The sequence below is a fragment of the Spermophilus citellus genome (genome assembly GCF_964194105.1).
Source record: "Spermophilus citellus genome assembly, chromosome: 3".
Taxonomy (NCBI): Eukaryota; Metazoa; Chordata; class Mammalia; order Rodentia; family Sciuridae; genus Spermophilus; species Spermophilus citellus.
The window spans coordinates 18,622,146-18,641,130 of record NC_138184.1 but is presented as its reverse complement, the minus strand read 5'-3'; the positions used below and the strand labels follow the sequence as shown (position 1 = coordinate 18,641,130).

At 35.1% G+C, this 18,985-nt stretch overlaps 1 protein-coding gene across 5 annotated transcripts in view; it reads right to left on the bottom strand.

The window, feature by feature from the left end:
• SETD2 (SET domain containing 2, histone lysine methyltransferase) overlaps nucleotides 1-18,985 on the bottom strand; it is a 124,990-nt gene that overhangs the window by 21,049 nt on the left and 84,956 nt on the right. For 3 of the 5 annotated variants that reach the window (XR_014020944.1, XM_081285239.1, XM_081285238.1), the window contains exons 13-17: nucleotides 14,117-14,165; nucleotides 11,665-11,848; nucleotides 6,688-7,357; nucleotides 3,014-3,148; nucleotides 102-241 (exon numbers count right to left, since the gene is read on the bottom strand). Coding sequence is in view for 2 of the 5 variants with exons in the window: in XM_081285239.1 (XP_081141365.1) it covers nucleotides 102-241; nucleotides 3,014-3,148; nucleotides 6,688-7,357; nucleotides 11,665-11,848; nucleotides 14,117-14,165 (1,178 nt within the window). In the remaining 3 variants the exon portion in view is untranslated. Of the gene's footprint in view, nucleotides 1-101; nucleotides 242-3,013; nucleotides 3,149-6,687; nucleotides 7,358-11,664; nucleotides 11,849-14,116; nucleotides 14,166-18,985 lie in introns of those variants that run through there. The other 2 variants (XR_014020942.1, XR_014020943.1) reach the window with 1 other exon arrangement.

Here is an 18,985-nt window from a genome sequence, read left to right as displayed (position 1 = left end):
CTTCCAGCACAATGGGCAGCCAATAATAGAGCTCCCTTATTGTGACAGCTTCATCGAATAAGAATAAGCAGATTTGGGGATACCCATATAGCCTCTCTTACCTTGTGATCACATGGTAGTAATAAATTTTCCCTTCTGGATCTCGGGCCGTCTTCCAGTTGGGAGGTAAGACAATGGTTTTTGGTTTGGGAGGAGACGGGGGTGGCAGATCCAGCAGATTATTTGTCACAACCATTTCAGGCTAAAAACACACACGTTTTTGATCAGTGACATCACTTTCAAATTGGTTCAATCATATAAAATAGCCCACTTAAGTAATATAAAAGATGTATATATAGTTCCTCTTTTTTAAAAAAAAAAAGGGCAAAAGAAAGGTGCAAACAGGGAAATGGATAAAGATACTACATATTAAGAGCTTCAGGTATTTATCAGAACCGGCAGTAGTTCCAAGTTCACCACGTCTAAGATATCACATTAAAAAATATTTAGCAGCTTATCATCTAGAACAGTATTTTCCAACTTAAATAGGATTTTAGATAGACTTCCATATTCAAAACTGATTAGCTGAATAGGCTTTTAGATAGACCTTCATCTTCAAAACAGAAACAAAAAAACAGTCTGAAAAGCAAATATTTATCCATTATGTTTTTTCTGTAGGTCTGAAATTTTATAACTATATTTTCAAAATATTTTTAAAATCTTTTTTTAATTTTTAAATATTTATTTTTTAGTTGTAGTTGGACACAATACTCCTATTTTATTTATTTATTTTTATGTGGGGCTGAGGATCAAACCTAGGGCCTTACCTGTACTAGGAGAGCGCTCTACCACTGAGCCACAACCCCAGCCCCCTGTTTTTAAAATCTTTTTTTTTTTCTTTTTTGAGAATTTATTTATTTATTTGTTCAGTTTTCGGCGGACACCACATCTTTGTTTGTATGTGGTGCTGAGGATCGAACCCGGGCCGCACGCATGCCAGGCGAGCACCCTACCGCTTGAGCCACATCCCCAGCCCCTGTTTTTAAAATCTTAATGCTGTATTTTGAAAAACATAAAAACATTATAATCACTGTAATGGAACTGAAGTGTTTCCCAAAAATTCGTATGTTGAAACCCTAACCCCACTCAGACTGTATTTGGAATATGTACAAAACAAGGATGTTCAAAGACCTACGTTTCCTTCAAAGTGACACATTTTATTTGAGTATGAGGTCTCTGGTTCCATCTTTAACTGCTGGAACAAAGATAAAGCTGAAAAAAATTATTATTCATTAATTGGCTTACATGAAAGAAACAACAAAGTATATATAATTCATGTGGTGTTTATATTAGTCTTCTGGGGCTACTATATATAGCAAAATACCACAAACTGAGTAGCATAAACAACAGAGACTAATTTTCTCCCAGTTCCGGAGACTGGAAGTCCAGGATCAAAGTCTCTCTGTTTGGCTTGTACATGGCTGCCTTCTTGCAGTGTCCTCACATATTTTTTTTTCTAGAAGCATCCTCTGTTTTAACTTTCTCTTCTTGTATAAACACCCAGTCCTACTGTATTATAGGTCCCTACCCTTATGACCTTATTGAACCTTAAATAACTCATTAAAGGCCTTATTTCCAAATACAGTCAACAATGAATTATAGGGAAACACTTTAGTCCATTACAGTGATTATAAGGTTTTTATGTTTTTCAAAATACAGCATTAAGATCTTAAAAGCATAGTTAAAAATTTCAGACCTGAAAAAAAAAAGTACAGAAAAAAAAACATAATGCATAAATATTAACATGCTATCACATTTGCTTTTCGATATTTTGTTTTTGTTTTGAAGATAGAGGTCTATCTAAAAGCCCATTCAGGTAATCAGCAGGGTACAATATTTAGTACTGTTTTTTTTTTTTTTTTTTAAGTTGAAAACAGTGCCACTTCAGAATTTTCAAATCATTTGGTACTTACGAAATTACTAATTCTTCTTCCACTTGAAAACAATTCTTTTCCTCACCCAATTCTAAAACATTTTATCTGTACCTTCCATAACACTAAACTCTTGACTACTTTTAACCTTATACGTTATGACTATCATCTTTATTTGGAATGTCAGCTTATAAGAACAGAAATGAAATTTTCATATTTAAAATGTTTAGAAGGGCCCAATTCAGAGAAAGTACTCAAATACCTCCTGTAAGTACTCTCTGCATTACTCTCCAATTGCTTCACATACAATTATTTTTATTCCATCTCGGCTAACTATGGTTTAAAGTCACCATTATTTGCCAGATTGCTAAAAGAACCTTCCCCAGAACTATCAAGTGTTCTGAATTTGCTAATTTGATCATGTTACTCTTCTGTTTAGTCTTTCAATTGCTTCCCAGGCCAGCCTCTTATTTCCCATTTTATCCCCAAACAATAATACTTCAAGATTTCACCAAAATTGTTGATATATATTGTAAACTATCAAAAGGTTCTTTAATTATACAACATATACAGTGAAATATGCCACACAATTCTAAACCCCAGCCTAGTTCATGGTGCCTCCATGGATTATTATCATATTCTAGTACTCAGTAAGTGCCAATAGGTAGACAGTCCAGAAAAAATTCATCAAGGATTAAAAATACAACATAAGTCATGGTAAATAACAAAAAGAATCCTAGGAGATTATGTATATGTATATGTATGTGTGTATCAATACAAATTTCACAGAATTTTTTAAAAAGTTTTTTTTGACAGAATGGTTGAGTGCATACTCTTAGGAAAATCAAGTGAAATTGGTGACTACATAAAATAAAATACAAAGAATAAGGTGAAAACAGAGGGCAGGGGGAGCAGGAGGAGGGGGAGGGAGAGAGGGGGAGGGGAGAGGAGAGGGAGGGGGAGGAGGGGAGAAGGAGAGGGGAGTGGGAGGAGGGGGAGGAGGGGAGGAGGGAAGGGAGGGGGAGAAGAAGACAACAAATGACAATTTCAAAAAGGCAAGGTAGACAGCCAATGAGAGTTTTAGCAACTGAAATATTCCTTACTGGTTGTAAGGGCTGAGGCTGCCCTGGTGTAACTATTGTAGTCACGGCTGCAGCTGGCTGTACCACCACTCCTTGTGGGTGAGCTGTGAAAATCTGCTGTCCCTGGATATACTGAAGACTTGTCTGGGCATAACTCTAAAGATAAAATGAAGAAATTATAAATTTATACTTCTCTAATAAAGCAAAGAAATAACTGACTTCCAAGTTGTCATGATCTTTTTTGAGGGGCACAGGGCTTGAACCTTGGGGCACTTAACCACTGAGCCACATCCCAACCCTTTTCATTTTTAAGAACATTTTATTTAGAGGCAGTACCTTGCTGCGTTACTTGAGCCTCACTAAGTTGCTAAGGCTGGCTTTATAGCATGCACCACTGAGCCCAGCTCATGCATACATTTAAAAAAAAACTTTTCTTGTGTATATTGGGTTCAAATGTGTAAAACAATCTTTTGTTGCAAACACAAGAGTGTCTTTTTGAATATAAATCCCTATTCATTTACTTTGATTTCATTTTATTATATGAAACAGAAAACTTTTTTTTGCTCATATCCAATTTTTTCACTTTCAAATGAGACTAGAGTGATGAAGCTCTACTCCTGTGATATTCAAGAAAAAGCTCCACGTTGCTCTTTGCAGAAAGCCTTTTTGCAGACAACTAGTAATAACAGGTTGTTATGACTAGATATGGCTAAAAGGATTGATTCCTAGAATAGGAAGTAAGATGATGATCAAATTTTAAGCTAGTTTTTGTTGTTATTTTTTGTAGTCTATTATATAAACTATTATTAATGACAGCAGAATTTAATGCACCTAAAAATTCATACCATACAATGATTTATATAGTACATTAGGATGAAGAAAGCCATTTCACACACATTATTTCATTTAGCTCACACATATTCATTTCGGATCAGAATTGTATAAGAAATAAGTGCCAAGTCTATGATTTAAACCTACTCTATGATTATTTTTCAATCATAGAAATCCTGCTTAAAAAATAAGTGACAAGAAGTTTGAAAAATAACTTTGCTGTATTAAGAGGTGGTGAGTGTCAAGGAGTTTAATGGATACACATTCTGTGTTTAAGAGTAGATTTTAAACCTATGTACTGAGATTCTACCAGGTAAAATGATTCAGAAGCATTAATTGATAAGTAATAGAAAACATAATAATTTTAAATGATATCAGTAAAAAAAAAACCCAAAGGTAGTGTCAGAAGACCAATGAAGTTACCTAAAAGGATTCTGAGTTAGTAATTTGTGTGTGTGTGCGGATTAAAAAACTGGCCTCCTGCTCTCTAGCACTGGGTTACATTTCCAATCCCCAGACAAATAGGTCCCCTTCTTCTTTTAATTGATAAATTTCACTAAATTTCTCCTGCCTCAGCCCCCTGAGTGTTGGGATTACAGACATGTGCCACTGAGCTGGGCTGTATGAATAATTTTTGAGAGGACACAGAAAAAAGGAAAAGAATAATACTTGATGCAGTATACTGGAATAGCTTAATCTACATAAAAAATAAACCATATCCAATGTTACAGCAGAATTATCAACAGAATAATATTACAAGCCCGGGAAGAAAAGTACATATTTACTCTTTCATTAGAATGAATTGCTTTCATTTTAAGGTATTTAACATAAGATCGAAAATCTTTTTTATATATCTTATAGAAACAGTTATCCCCCACCTAATTCTTATCCCACAGTCTAGGAACTTGTCAAACCAAAAAACACTTAACAACACTTGATGTATATCCCAATGATAATTAGAAGTCAGTGCAAAAGGGGTACTACCAGCAAAGATTATTAAACAACGTTTTAAAAGTTAAAAAGTATAACCTAGCCAGGTGTGTTGTCATGCACATCTATAATCCCAGCAACACAGGGGACTGAGGCAGGTGCATCACATATTCTGGGTATCTCAAAATTTAAAAAATAATAAAAAAAAAAAGGACAAGGGATATAGTTCAATGGTGAAGCACCCCTGGGTTTAATTCCCATTACAGGGGAAAGGGAGAATTTGTCTTACATGATCAGATAGTTAAGCAGGGCTCATCATGCAGACATTTTAATTTTAAAGAGTATTGATTACTGTAAAGATATGGTTTCTTTAGCATAAAGACTGGCTCCCAGTGTTAGCTATGAAACAACTTCTAAACTGAAATGATATTATCTAGCTTGGTCATCATGCCCTGAATTTACGAGAAGAGGCTCCAAATTCTACCTGTTTCTAAAATGCAAAAGATATGTTTAAAGGATGACAATTTACCATCAGGAATAAAACAGGAAAATAATTCCCAAAGGAAATGGCAAAAGATATTAATATCAGTGATTGAACTAGTAATCACACAACATTGCAATCATTAATAGATATGTTGTTGTTTTTGTACTAAGAATTTTACCCAGGTATGCTTTATCACTGAGCTACATCCCTATCCCTTTTTATTTTGAGATAGGATCTCACTAAATGGCTAAGGCTGGCCTTGAACTTGCAATCCTCCTGTTTCAGCCTCCTGAGTCACCAGAATTCAAGTATGTATCACCATACCCAGCAGGAGATACATTGTTAATGAACATTTTTTAGGGATCTATTATTTTATCTCTCTCTATTCAAGCTAGTTAATAATCATATGCTAACATCAAAACCAATAATAGTGATATCTACTTTTAAGTACTTATTAGGTTTATATAAACCAAAAAGGGGAAACTGGTTTGCAGTCCAAATGGAATACTACAGAAGATGTATATAATTTGTAAGACATATATAAATATCATGTATTTGTTGAATTTATTTGCTGGCAAAAATCCTGCAGCAAATGGTCTTGCCTGTTCAAACACCTTGAAATTACATAAAAACTTATTTTTCAAATATAAATCCAGCTAGAAATATTTTTAAATGTGATTTAAAATGTTTAAAATGTGAATTACAAAAGAAAACAAAGTTTAGTATGTTGTAGAAGGAAAAATCTCATTGTTCTACCCTACTTCTGGGGGGGAAGTCACTTTTATTATATTTGAATCACTTCACTGTGTAATGTAAAAAATTATAGTCTAAGCACTCAATTTTTTGAGATTATTTATAACTTTTTAAGAATAGGCCACTTATTAATATCTCAAAACCACTATAATTATATGACACCTTGGTTAAAACTGAGCTTTTACGCTGATGTGAGTATGTTAAAAAATGAGAAAATCACTTTCTGATTACACATTTGCTCCAAATGTCATACTCATGATGTACAGATAACTGAAGCTCTAGCCGAGAGCCTGACTGAAATTTCATGGAAGATTCTGATCTAGAACCACCCAGTTAAATTACTTCTGAATTCCTGACCCATAGAAACTGTAAGATAGTAATAATTAGTTGTTGTCTTACATTTTGGAGCAATATTTTGCATAACAATAATTAATATATAATGTGTGTGTGTGTGTGTGTGTGCATGCAATAATCAATATATATCATTGCTCTAGAGACTGGTGTTATATATAGCTCAGAGGTACAGCACTTGCCCTAGCATGCATCAGGCCCTAAAACTGATCTCTAGCACTGGAAAAAAAAAATAAAGATCTATATCCATAAGCAATCAATGGCAGGATTTCTCCCCTTGTACCAGATTTAATTAACATCCTATAACAAACTGTAAGACAGAAATAAAGGTTCCAGAATTAGTTACCTGTACAATTGGTGGAGTTGTCTGTGAATAAGGAGATGTCACACCATAGACAGTTGGACATGTCTGTCCTTGATAATATATGGTTGCTTGAGATTGTGCAGGAGAGTACTGCTGTTGTACACTGACAGATTGTTGGTTTGAATCCCAAACACTATAATTCTGTCCCTGGACTGGGCCTGGAGCTGGTACTGGCATGACAGCAACAGTGGAGTCCTGGTGTACCACACCATCACTCTGAGCCACATACTGTGAACTGGAAACTTCCACAGGGGCTGCTGCATGTGGTACCACTGGCACTGGTGGAGGGGCAGCAAGGGGTTCTGTAGAATGTCCCACCAAGGGCTGAGCATGATCATAAGGAGCAGGAGAACACACAGGTTCCATGCTGGGTGTAGGCAGGAGCACCTTTCCAGCATTAGGGTTGCTGGGATCCACATATGCCTGCATGGGATAACCTGGTGGATAGCCAGCAAAGGGGTGATGAGGGGCATTATAGCCAAGAGAGTCATAGGGCAGCGGCGATGTCATTCCCAGGTTCTGCATCTGCTGCTGTTGTTTCTGAGCCTCCCGCTGAGCCACCTCTTGTTCAAACAGCTTCCGGCGTTCCTCTGTAGAAAGTTTATTACGGTCTTTAATTCGTACTTTCTTTTTAGAAGTTGGTGTATCATATCTAGAATGAAAAAATAAGAGGAAGACAAAGTTATTCACTAAATTGTGGACGTAATCAAAGCATTATTAGATATTATGCCATTCATTATTCAACCACCAACCATAACAACTCCATTTGGCACTGGTTAAAAATCGTATTCAAAATTAGTTAAGGAGTGTTGCACACAAAACCTCAAGAAAATCAATACTTAAATGAAAATAACTTCATCTCTATTCTTAGATCTTAGAACTCCAAATTAAAGATACCTAATAGCAGCCTATTCTTCTTTATGGGTGCAGACTATTCTAAAACAACAAATTCTGAAATTTAAAAGAAAAACATAACTGTAATGAGCCAAGAAACAATCCAATACTCATTCAATTCAGGGTCCCTCAGGTCCAAAGTATGGTGAAGCAGGAGATTAGCTCTAAAGAGAATTAGTAACTTGGAAGATAAACCTCATATTCAGAAAGTTTAATGAATTCTAATCAGATAAAAGAAGAAATAGTCATATAACATTCAGTACAACACCCAAAACAAAATATCAGATTATTTTGAAGTATAATAACAATTAGATAATAAATTTCACAAAAGCAGTAAAGGAAGCCAGGAGGCCAAAGAATAGTGTCAACTGTGAAGACCAGGATACGGCCCCAATATTCACAGCTGCAGAAATGCTAAAATAATCCCAATGCCTATCAACTGATAAAATTTATAAACCTCTCAACAATGGACTACTACTTAGACACACAACAACAGGGGTGACCTAAATGAACAATATGGTGAATAAAAGAAGGCAGATGAAATGCTATATATTATAAAATACCACATAAATGACATTCTGGAAAACAAAAAACTAGAGGGTTAGAAAGCAGATGGGGAATTAGGGATGTGGGAGGGACTAACTAACTACAAAGGGGCATAGGCAATCTTTTTTCTTTTATTGGTTGTTCACAACATTACAAAGCTCTTGACATATCATATTTCATACATTAGATTGAAGTGGGTTATGAACTCCCAATTTTACCCCAAATGCAGATTGCAGAATCACGTCGGTTACACATCCACAATTTTACATAATGCCCTATTAGTAATTGGCAATCTTTTGAGGTGATGAAAGTGTTCTGTATCATGACTGGTGATGATTACATAATGTGAGTTTATTTGACAAAAATCACTGAATTCACTTACAAGGGTCAATCTTTCTTGGAGGGCAGGGGATGGTACTGGGATTGAACCAAGTCCTTTTTGTTTTTTTATTCTGAAACAGGGTTTTGGAATTTGTGATCCTCCTGCCTCAGTGTCCCTAGTAGTTGAGATTACTTTCATGTGCTACTGTATGCTATTACAATAGTGAAACTTACAGGAATTTATACCTACTAATAAAATAAAGCTGGTTTTTAAAAACGAGGGTGAGCAGTACAAACAACAAACAAAAGAGAGAGAGAGAGAGAGACTTTTTAAGTACCCATGTTAAGGATATTGATTAATTTTAGATTTTTATTAAACTGAAACACCAGTTAAAGAATTGCCACAATATATTTAAAAAACTATAATCAGTTATAAAATTATCAGATACAGGCTGAAAGAAAAAGGGAAAAAAGATATCAGTTAAATCCCTACCAAAAGGAGACAGTATGCTTCTATTCTATTAATATCAAACAAAAGAGAATTTAAAACAGACTAAAAACAAGTATAAATAAAATTAAAAACTGGTATCATACAGTCAATAAATGATAAGTTAGAAGTTTAGCCAAAAAAAAAAATTAAACACACATTGGAAATAAAAATGGAAATCAGAAGAGAATCCACTCAAATTAAGAATTTTATGAAAGCCTAATAAACCTAAAAAAAGGAAACAAATTTAAGAAGGAAATTAATTCAAGATAAAAAATATATTATTCTGTGATTTGTATTGCTAGCAAAACACAACAAGGTATAAAGATTAGAAAGAAAAAAGAAAAATTCCAATAATATGAAGTGTTGACATACAAAGATTAAAGAGGTAGGAGATAAACCCCACACAAATTATTGAAATTAGTTAAGTTCTGTATGGTCACCAGTATGTGAAAGTAAATTGAGTATCTAAATACCACTAGTAAACCAAAAAGCTAACAAAAAATTAAGATTCCTAGAAAGAAATATACCACAAATATATGTAAGTCTTTTTTGAGAAAATTATACATTTAATTAAAGAAAACCTTTATTAAAAACATTAACGAGGGGGCTGGGATTGTGGCTCACAGGGAGAGAGCTCACCTTGCATGCATGACAGGCACTGGGTTCAATCCTCAGCACCACATAAAAATAAAATAAAGATATTGTGTCCAACTACAACTAAAAAATATATATAAAAAATATTAAAGAAGGGCTAGGGCTGTAGCTCAGTAGCAGAGCACTTGCCTCACATGTGTAAGCCACTGGGTTCAATCCTCAGTACCATATAAAAATAAGCAAATAAATAGGGGCATTCTGTCCACCTACAACTACAAAAAAATCAAAAAATAAATTAAATAGTATAGAAGCTGGGAACAGTGGCATATGCCTGTAATTCTAGTGGCTCAGGAGGCTAAGGCAGGAGGGTCTCAAGTTCAAAGCCAGTCTCAGCAACTTAGCAAGGCCCTGAGCAACTTCGGAAGACCCTGTCTCAAAATTTTTTTAAAAGGGCTGGGGATGTGGCTCTGTGATTGAGTATCCCTAGGTTCAATTCCCAGTTCCAAATAAACAAATAAGTATTAAAGAAGACCTAACCAGACAGAGATAGGAATATTCAAAATTGTAATTATGTCAAGTCTCCATAGAATTCTTCCCTTTTTTAATTTTTAATTTTGTTTAAGGCATAGAGCAACAAGCAGATTCTAAGGAAGAGTAAAAGTTTGAGCAAAAACAAGATATCCTAGAAGAAAATCAAGAAGGTCTGGGTAGAAAGATTGACCTGCTTTGTACTAAGACTTCGCATAAGTGAGAGTCATTAAGAGCCAAGAAACAGATATATGTGAAAACTTGCTGGAGTGAGGCAGGACTGCACATAGTGAAAAAAGGATGGGCTTTCACAGAAAACAGAAATATCCAAAAGCAAATGACAAGATATTCATCCTAGTACTTGCTTTGGCAGCACACATACTAAAATTGGAATGATACAGAGAATACTAGCATGGCCCCTGTGCAAGGATGACACGCAAATTCATGAAGCATTCCATATTTCAATCTATTTAGTAATTAGGGGAATATAAATTCAAATCACAGTGAGCCACTGTGAGCCCAAATTAAGACTTCTGGCAGCTATAGTATATGAAAATCATATGTCAGAATTTTAAAAAGAAAATTCAATTTAAAAAAGAGAATTTCTCTGGAATAACTGTTTTCTAGACCTCAATGGATGGTTATGTGCTTTGTTTCTCTACCAGTACAAGAGTCTCTGGCATTTTTTTCTTATTATTTTAAAATTTTTATTTATTTATTTTGGTACTAGGGATTAAATCCATGGGCACTTAACAATTAACACTAAGCTACATTCCCACTCCTTTTTATTTTTTCTAGAGAAGGACTCTGGAATGCACTTTTTTTTTCCCCTCTGATATTTTCAAATCAGTATTTTGATTGGTATGGCACGAGAGTCAGTAGAAAATCAAGTCCTAACTTTTTCTTTCATTTTATTTTTTGGTACAAGGGGTGCTTAACCACTGAGTCACATCCCCAGCCCTTTATTTTTTATTTTTTTTTTAATTTTTTTTTTTTTAGTTTTTGGTGGCACAACAAACATCTTTATTTGTACGTGGTGCTGAGGATCAAACCCAGGGCTGTGTGCATGCCAGGCGAGCACGCTACCACTTGAGCCACATCCCCAGCCCCCCCAGCCCTTTATTGAGACAGGGTCTTGCTAAATTGCTAAGGCCGGCTCAAACTTGCAATCCTCCCTGCCTCAGTCTCCCAAGTTGCTGGGATCACAGGCATGCGCCACAGTGCCTGGCAAAGTCCTGACTTCTGAAGAATTGCTATTGCTTTAGAAGCATACCTCTTACCAACTTTCATTTCCCTTAAAAAAAAAAAAAAAAAAAAGCTTTGGCTCTCTACATGGCATTTAAATATGTGTCAAACAGAAACTTTTCAAGTACCAACTCTACTAACTTTTTACATCTGTTATTACAAACAAGATAATCTGTCTTCAGATTTATATCAGTAAAATTTTATACTCATTCATCAAGAGAAAGTACTAATTCCAAAAGCCATTGGGTCCAAAGTAATAAGCAGATTTGGAGGGATGACTGCATTTGACTTGGGTACTTTCTGTCTTGCCCCCAAAACGAGAAAAAACTCATGTCACTTACCTGTCATCTGGCCTTTTTGTTCCCCGCTCATAGGCAGAAGAGGGTGGTGAGAGGGAGCCCCTTCGTTTCCTTTTCTCTTTATTTTGAGTTTGCTTATCTGGGTCTCTCTCTCTTGACCTGTTAGGAGTCTTTGGGGCAGCTGTTTGATCTCTAAAGCCAACAGCATCCCTTCCTCGTTCAGTTACTAAGAGAAAAAAGGTTTTCAAAAAGTTTACTTGGTAAACTTTATAAAAGTACATCAACTGTATAAATTTTTTTTATAAAAGTACAGCAACAGTATAATTAAACTTGTATATAATAAACAGACCTATCGACCCTTCCCTTATCTACCTAATACTGAATTTGGATGAGACAAAAGTCTTATGTGTTCACTGCACTTAACTCTCTTCCATGAATGCCTTTTTCTTCTTTTCCCCACAAAAGACTCAGTCCAAGTCTTCAACATGTCTAACATTCAGTGAGTACATGCATGCAAAATGTCCCTGTTACCTTTAGCAAGACAGTGTGCTTGTCAGCTTAAAATGTAAAAAGCCTACAACTGGCCCTATAACACTCTATATTTATAATTTATAGAAAAGAAGCCTGACATGCTTAGCATAAGTTTAACTAACTTTTTAAAAAAGGTTATTAGACAACTCTTTATGAACTACAATTAAAATATTTCAGACATAGGTGCTAACTTAAGAAGTTATCAAAGCCAAATGGGCACATCCACAAAGCAAAGATAACAGCTTCCCATTCCAAGTTGATAATATTAAGCTTCTTCATTGTTTCCTTTATCTAGAATGGTTCATGCTCTATCTTCACTTTCTAAATTCCATGACTGTTGTTTCTCAACATTGAGTACTATTTTTCATTAACCATGCCTACTAGTTTCTCACCTTTCTCAGTCAATCTGACCACTGAACATTTCAGACACAACTGAACACTCTCAATACAAACTGACTGCTATTACACACGATTGCTCTGTGTCTGTATTATTATCAGACTGTGTTGTTGTTCTTCTTCGCCCCACCCCCAAACAATTGGGGATTGAACCCAAGGGTGCTCTACTAAGCTGTTATACCCCCAGTCCTTTCTATTTTATTCTGAGAGTGTGTACCACATTTTGTTTATCCATTTTTCTGTTGGTAGAATTTGAGTTGTTTCCACTCCTGACTATTAATAATAAATTATACATAATGTCACACGAATGAACATTTATGCACAAGCCTTTGGACATATTTTCATTTCTCTTAGGTAAATTCCTGGAAGTGGAATTGCAGGGTCACATGATAAAGTTATTCTGACTTCTGCCTTAGAATATGTGAGACAGAGAAATCATTCCATTTATTCAGGCTGAATTCCTCATATTATAAAACAAAGATTGAACTACACTATGTATTTCCCAAAATACTTCACAATTCTTCTGAATTTTAAGGGTTCTAAGCTTTAACTGCGTGACATAAAGGGTGGAACCAGGTTTGTATTATATTATAAGCATTTCCTTAAAAATAAGACTGAAATAGGGGATTCCATGTGAGGGAGAGACTGAAGCTACCACATAAAAGCTGTTCCCTGTAAAGATTATAGTTATCCATTAAAGACCTGCCTCTGCTTCTCCTACAGGACCATACCACACTAGATATTTGCAAACTATTGGGGGAAAACTTTCATAGGTATTTGTTTCATCCGTGTTGCCAATGGTTTCAACTCAGTGAGTCTAGAGAAGCAGGCTCTGATAATCAAATCTATAGCATGCCACTTGTTTTGCCAACCAATATTGCCTAGAGCCCTAAGTAGAGGTTAATGAACAAAGTAGTAGGATTTTAAAATATACAAAAGATAACAATAAACAAACAAAATACCATTCACAATGGCTTCATAACACTATTTATGGACCAGTGCTAGAGGAATTCAAGAAATCAATGATTGAGCTCATTACTTTACTCCCCCAGAAAGGTTCTACGAGATATAACTAAGTGGTAAAAAACAGAAACCAGACTCCCACAGCTTTCCTGTTATCTGTTATGTAACAATGATTCTCAACCTTTTTGTGACTCCCCTAGAAGTCTCAAAACATTTTGAGCTTTCCCCAGGAAAGTAAATATACACATCAGATTTTGTGTAAAAATATCTAAAACTAAACATTCTTTCTCAGGTCTCTAGGAGTACAGGTTTAAGAATGAACCTTTAGAGAAACAATGAACAGATAAAAGATACTGAAAGACCATGACTTACTTTCAGAACAGTATCAACACACACACAGGCAGTATCAGGGAAATCTCCTTTGGCAAAAAGTCATTAAGAAAGAATAAAAGTTCAAGTTTCTAAATTTTAAATATTTAATTTATTTAATTTTTATGTATTGTCTGGTTTCAAAAACAAAAAAGCTTAAGTACTTATCAGTTACCCTTGCATATACTGAAAGAATATTTGTAAAGTCATACATAGAGTATCTCTGAATACCTACCTGTACTGTCCTTTTCAGTTTGACTTTTCTTTGGAATTCGATATACCTCCTGCAAAAAAATAAACCCAAACAAGGTTGATTAGTCTGGGGAGAAAGTGGTGATTGCTTTGTAACTAATTTCATATGACAAAGAAATGGGAAGGAACAGGTTGGTTTTTAATTATTCTCCAAAATTTGACTTATATTTGGCTTCAAATAAAAATAGATCCTGGCCCCTTAGAAACAAAAATATGTAGCACACAATATTTATATTTTACATCTACCAGGTTTGTATGATTTCACCAGCAAAGTAGCAGACTTAGTGACAGGGGCATTTCTGCAAGAACACACTTCCTGAGAATTCTAATTTCTACATGCCTTCTGCATATGCATTCCTACATAAAAATCAAAACAGTTACTTTATTGTATGTTCTCTCACCTACCATCCCTACTTTAGAAAGAAAAGAGTAGCAATAACCTAATTACATAAAAATATTTCAGAAAAAAACCATGATAAAGACAATTCCTGCCATACAGACTATTTTTCTATAAATACACAATCCACTTCACTAACAGCCAAATGTGACATCTACTTTCACAATGTTATTATTACAAAAAATAGAAAAGGTAAGTATTAAATTACTAATGCTCCTGAAATGGCATCCAATACTGTACCAAAGTTGATCTTGAGAAATGTAAACTATTTTTTTAAGACTGGAGGTACCTTTTCTTGCTGTGTGGTTCTAAAGCCTAGAACCCGCTTTGTTGCTCTGACAATTCCATATTATTCTAGACCATCAAGTAATGCTTGGGCACAACATGTTACTACCCTACTTGGATATCCAAGTAGGGTAATAACAGGTAAGGTAATGCCAAGTAGGGTAATGACAAACTCACACATCTTCTCAAAGGTACATAACATAATATTGTCCTTTTCACAGTAGTCTTGTAATATTAACTACACTTAAGAGACCTGGTGATTCATTTTGGGGAATGTACTCCCCAAAAATTAAAGAACTCCTTCCCTCACATTATCATTGGTTCTAGCAATATTTGTGGAAAATGAGAAATAATCCATGTCACACAACTAAGGAAAGGTCAAGATACAATTTTCAATTTCTTTTGAAAATGACAAAAATGGACCATACAGATAAGAATGCAAATTCTTAAAAATTTCCAAAATTTTATGTATACTGACAAATTACCTAATAGACAATGATTGTTACAAATTACTTGTGCACTTCTCTGTTTGCCTGCATGATTCTAAACATTTTAAAATGTATTATCTTATTTGCGCTTCAAAACAACCCTATGAGGTAACTACTGGAGATTGAATCCAGGGCCCCACACATGCTAGGTGAGTGCTCTACCACTGTGCTACATCCCTAGCATTTTCTAACTTTGAGACAGGGTTTTGCTAAATTGCCCAAGCTAGCCTCCAACTTGCAATCTTCTACTTCAGCCTCCCAAGTAGCGTGGGATTGTGTAAGATATGAAGAGTGTTCATTACAAATGTCTGAAGTAATATATTGTACAGCCCTTAAGTTGGGGACCCATTCTGTGGTGGCAGAAAATGTGCCATAAGAAATGCTTCTCGGGCTGGGGATGTGGCTCAAGCGGTAGCGCACTCGCCTGGCATGCGTGTGGCCCGGGTTCGATCCTCAGCACCACATACCAACAAAGATGTTGTGTCCGCCGAGAACTAAGAAATAAATATTAAAAATTCTCTCTCTCTCTCTCTTTAAAAAAAAATAAATTAAATTAAAAAAAAAAAAAAAAAGGAATGCTTCTCAAAAATTCTTCTAACCAGGCATGGTGGCACATTCCTGTAATCAAAGTGGCTTGGTTGGCTGAGATAGAAGGATCACAAGTTCAAAGCCAGCCTAAGCAATTTAGCAAGGCCCTAAGCAACTTAGCTAGACCCTGTCTTAAAAAGGGCTGGGGACATAGCTTAGTGGTTAAGCCCCTGGGTTCAATCCTCAGCACTTAATAAATAAATAAAAATTCTTACTTCAAAAATTTAGATCAAGGCTGGGGATATGGCTCAGTGTTAAACATGAGGTCCCATGTCAATGCCCAACACCACCACTCTGCAAAAAATTTTAGATCATCTACTAAGCCAAAAATGTACTTTGATGTTCACAAAATAAATGATTACTACTGACTACACACTATGTGCCTAACAATATTTTGGGGAACCCAAACCATTAGAGAGGCTAATGTGATTGATCCTCCTCATTATAAAGTCAAAGTTGGATACAAAATTTAAGCTAGAAACTTATTATCTAGGAGATTAAAGCTCTGAAAATCCAACTGGAGTTTTCCAAAGGTAAGTATTAAATCACCAATGCTATCACTAATAATATTAGTGTTAGCTTGAGTGCTATGGATGTCTATTAGGAATAATGTCACACCCACAGACCAGATTCCACTGTAGAAAATGATTATCTGAGTTGGCTCCATTCACAGTAATCTTCAATGTACAATCACTCAACTATCATCCTCTTATTTCTTTAGTGTCTAGGTGCTGCTCCCAATTAACACGTAAACTCTCTTCCTCTCCCTCCCACCCTCCATATACACTCAAGCTATAATTGTTACAAGCCAAGACTGCCTTATTCTTTGCTATATCTCTGGAACTGAGAAAAGTGCCTGGCAGATAATCCATATACTCTGTGACTAGTGAAATGGACCAACAAGTGAAATTCTACTTCTGTTGTATAGAAATTACCCATAATGCTATATAAACTCAAAGTATTACACATACCCCATGCCTGAAAAGAACATCAGAGGCCTCCCTTATAACAAAAATGTTCTGTACTATACTTCCAGGGTCAGGGTAATAAATGAGCCTCTGCAACATGTTTAAAACAGCTTCCTTTGACCAATCTCTCCCCTTTAGTCAAAGACTCAAAATAAATCTTTGGATTATTTGATACACACAGAATCAATGATAAGATTACATAACACCAATGCATCCAATATTCTCTATTAAAATATGAAAATGTGAGTGAAGATGTTTTTAATATGTGGACATAAAAAGAGCATGAGTTCTATGATGGCTACCTGTGGAAACTGGACTTACTTATCTATGCAACAAAGATTTGAGTATCAACTATGTGCTAAATATATTAAGACTCTGCTATATGTTGGATGTTTGAGATAAATACTACCTGCCATCAAGGAGTTTGTAGACTAACAATCAGAATGTCTGAGAGCGATTACTCTGTCCCAGGTCCTATATATTCTCATATACTCTTATTTATTTATTTTTTTTGGTACTAATGTTTGAACCCAGGGACATATAACCACTGAGCCACATCCCCAGACCTTTTTAGTATTTTATTTAGAGACAGGGTCTCAATGAATTGCTTAGGGCCTCACTAAGTTGCTAATGCTGGCTTTGAACTAGCGATCCTCCGGCCTTGGCCTCCTGGGCCACTGGGATTATAGATGTGTGCCACCGTGCACAGCTCTCATATACTCTTATTATTATATCTACAATACATAGAAAACAGGATAAGAGAGGTAAAGTAATTATCCTAGCAATGAGTTATATACTGGACCTAAGACCCATGACTAGATTTGTCCAAAGCACACACTCTTAACCAGTTCTTCTATTCCCTCACAAACACTAAGAAAACAGAGAAAGTAAATATGCATTATCTTATGATAGGTATGTATAAAACAATTAAGAGAAATGTAACAGAGGGATACAAAAGCTGATTTACACCTTTGGAGTGAGGACTAGAAAACATGACCTAAAGAAGTAGATATTTGTGTTGTCTTAAAGGATCAGTAGGAAATGTTCACAAGAAGAGATGAAAAATAAAACACAATATAGAAATACACATACTTATCCCAACTCCACTCTGAAATCCTGTAAAATAGCAGTGGAAGAATAAAAAAAGTACAAACCCATATGTAGATCTAAGACTATTAATTATATACAGGTAGTGAATGTACAGGTAATTTAAAATTTTTTGCCTAACTCACACATTTTCTGAATCTTTTTCTTCTTTCTCATGATTCTGAGCAGAGAAGAATAAATTTTGGATTATATGGATAGAAAAAAAGAAGATTAAGAGTCTCTCTGAAAGCAGAACACAAAGTAAATTGGAAAAATGGGAGATTAAAAATGAAAATTAGGGGGTCTGGAGTTGTGGCTTAGTGGTAGAGTGCTCTTCTAGCATGTCCCAGGGTTTGGGTTTGAGGTTTGAGGCCTTGGGTTTGATCTTCAGCACCACATTAAAATAAATAAATAAATAAAGGTATTATGTCCACCTACAACTAAAAAAAATGTGTGTGTATGTTTATGTAAATGAAATTAAAGGATTGCTACAAAAAGTTCTACATCTTTTATGAGAAATTTCAGAAAGTGAAAGAAAACTGAGAGAAAGAAAGTATCAAAAAAAATTTCAAGAAAATTGCTTAGAGACCTCAGAGATCCTACTACAACAAATCAAAATAGTATCAGACTTCAACAGTAAGACACTGTAAGCTAGAAAATAATGCAACAATAACTTTTTTTTTTTTTAACCCAGGGCCTCCTTCATGCTAACTACATGCTTTACCACAGAGCTACAGAGCTATGTATCTCATAATTGTCAACAGTGTGTACTGTACCATGCTAGAAGACTTAACCACTCTGAATGATGGGAAAACTCTGGAAAAGTAAATGTAAATGAATTATCCAGCCCATATTAATAACACATACAAGTACCAAAATTCAACAACTGGACATTTAAGAGAAAGAAAGCTTTGAAAGTTTCTTTTAAAACAACACTATCAAAAAATATGAAGAAGGTATTCAAAGCTATCATAATTTTGGAAATAATCTTCCAACAAAACTATCCCTAAGAGAAAAGCTTAGTTATCTGAAAACTGTAT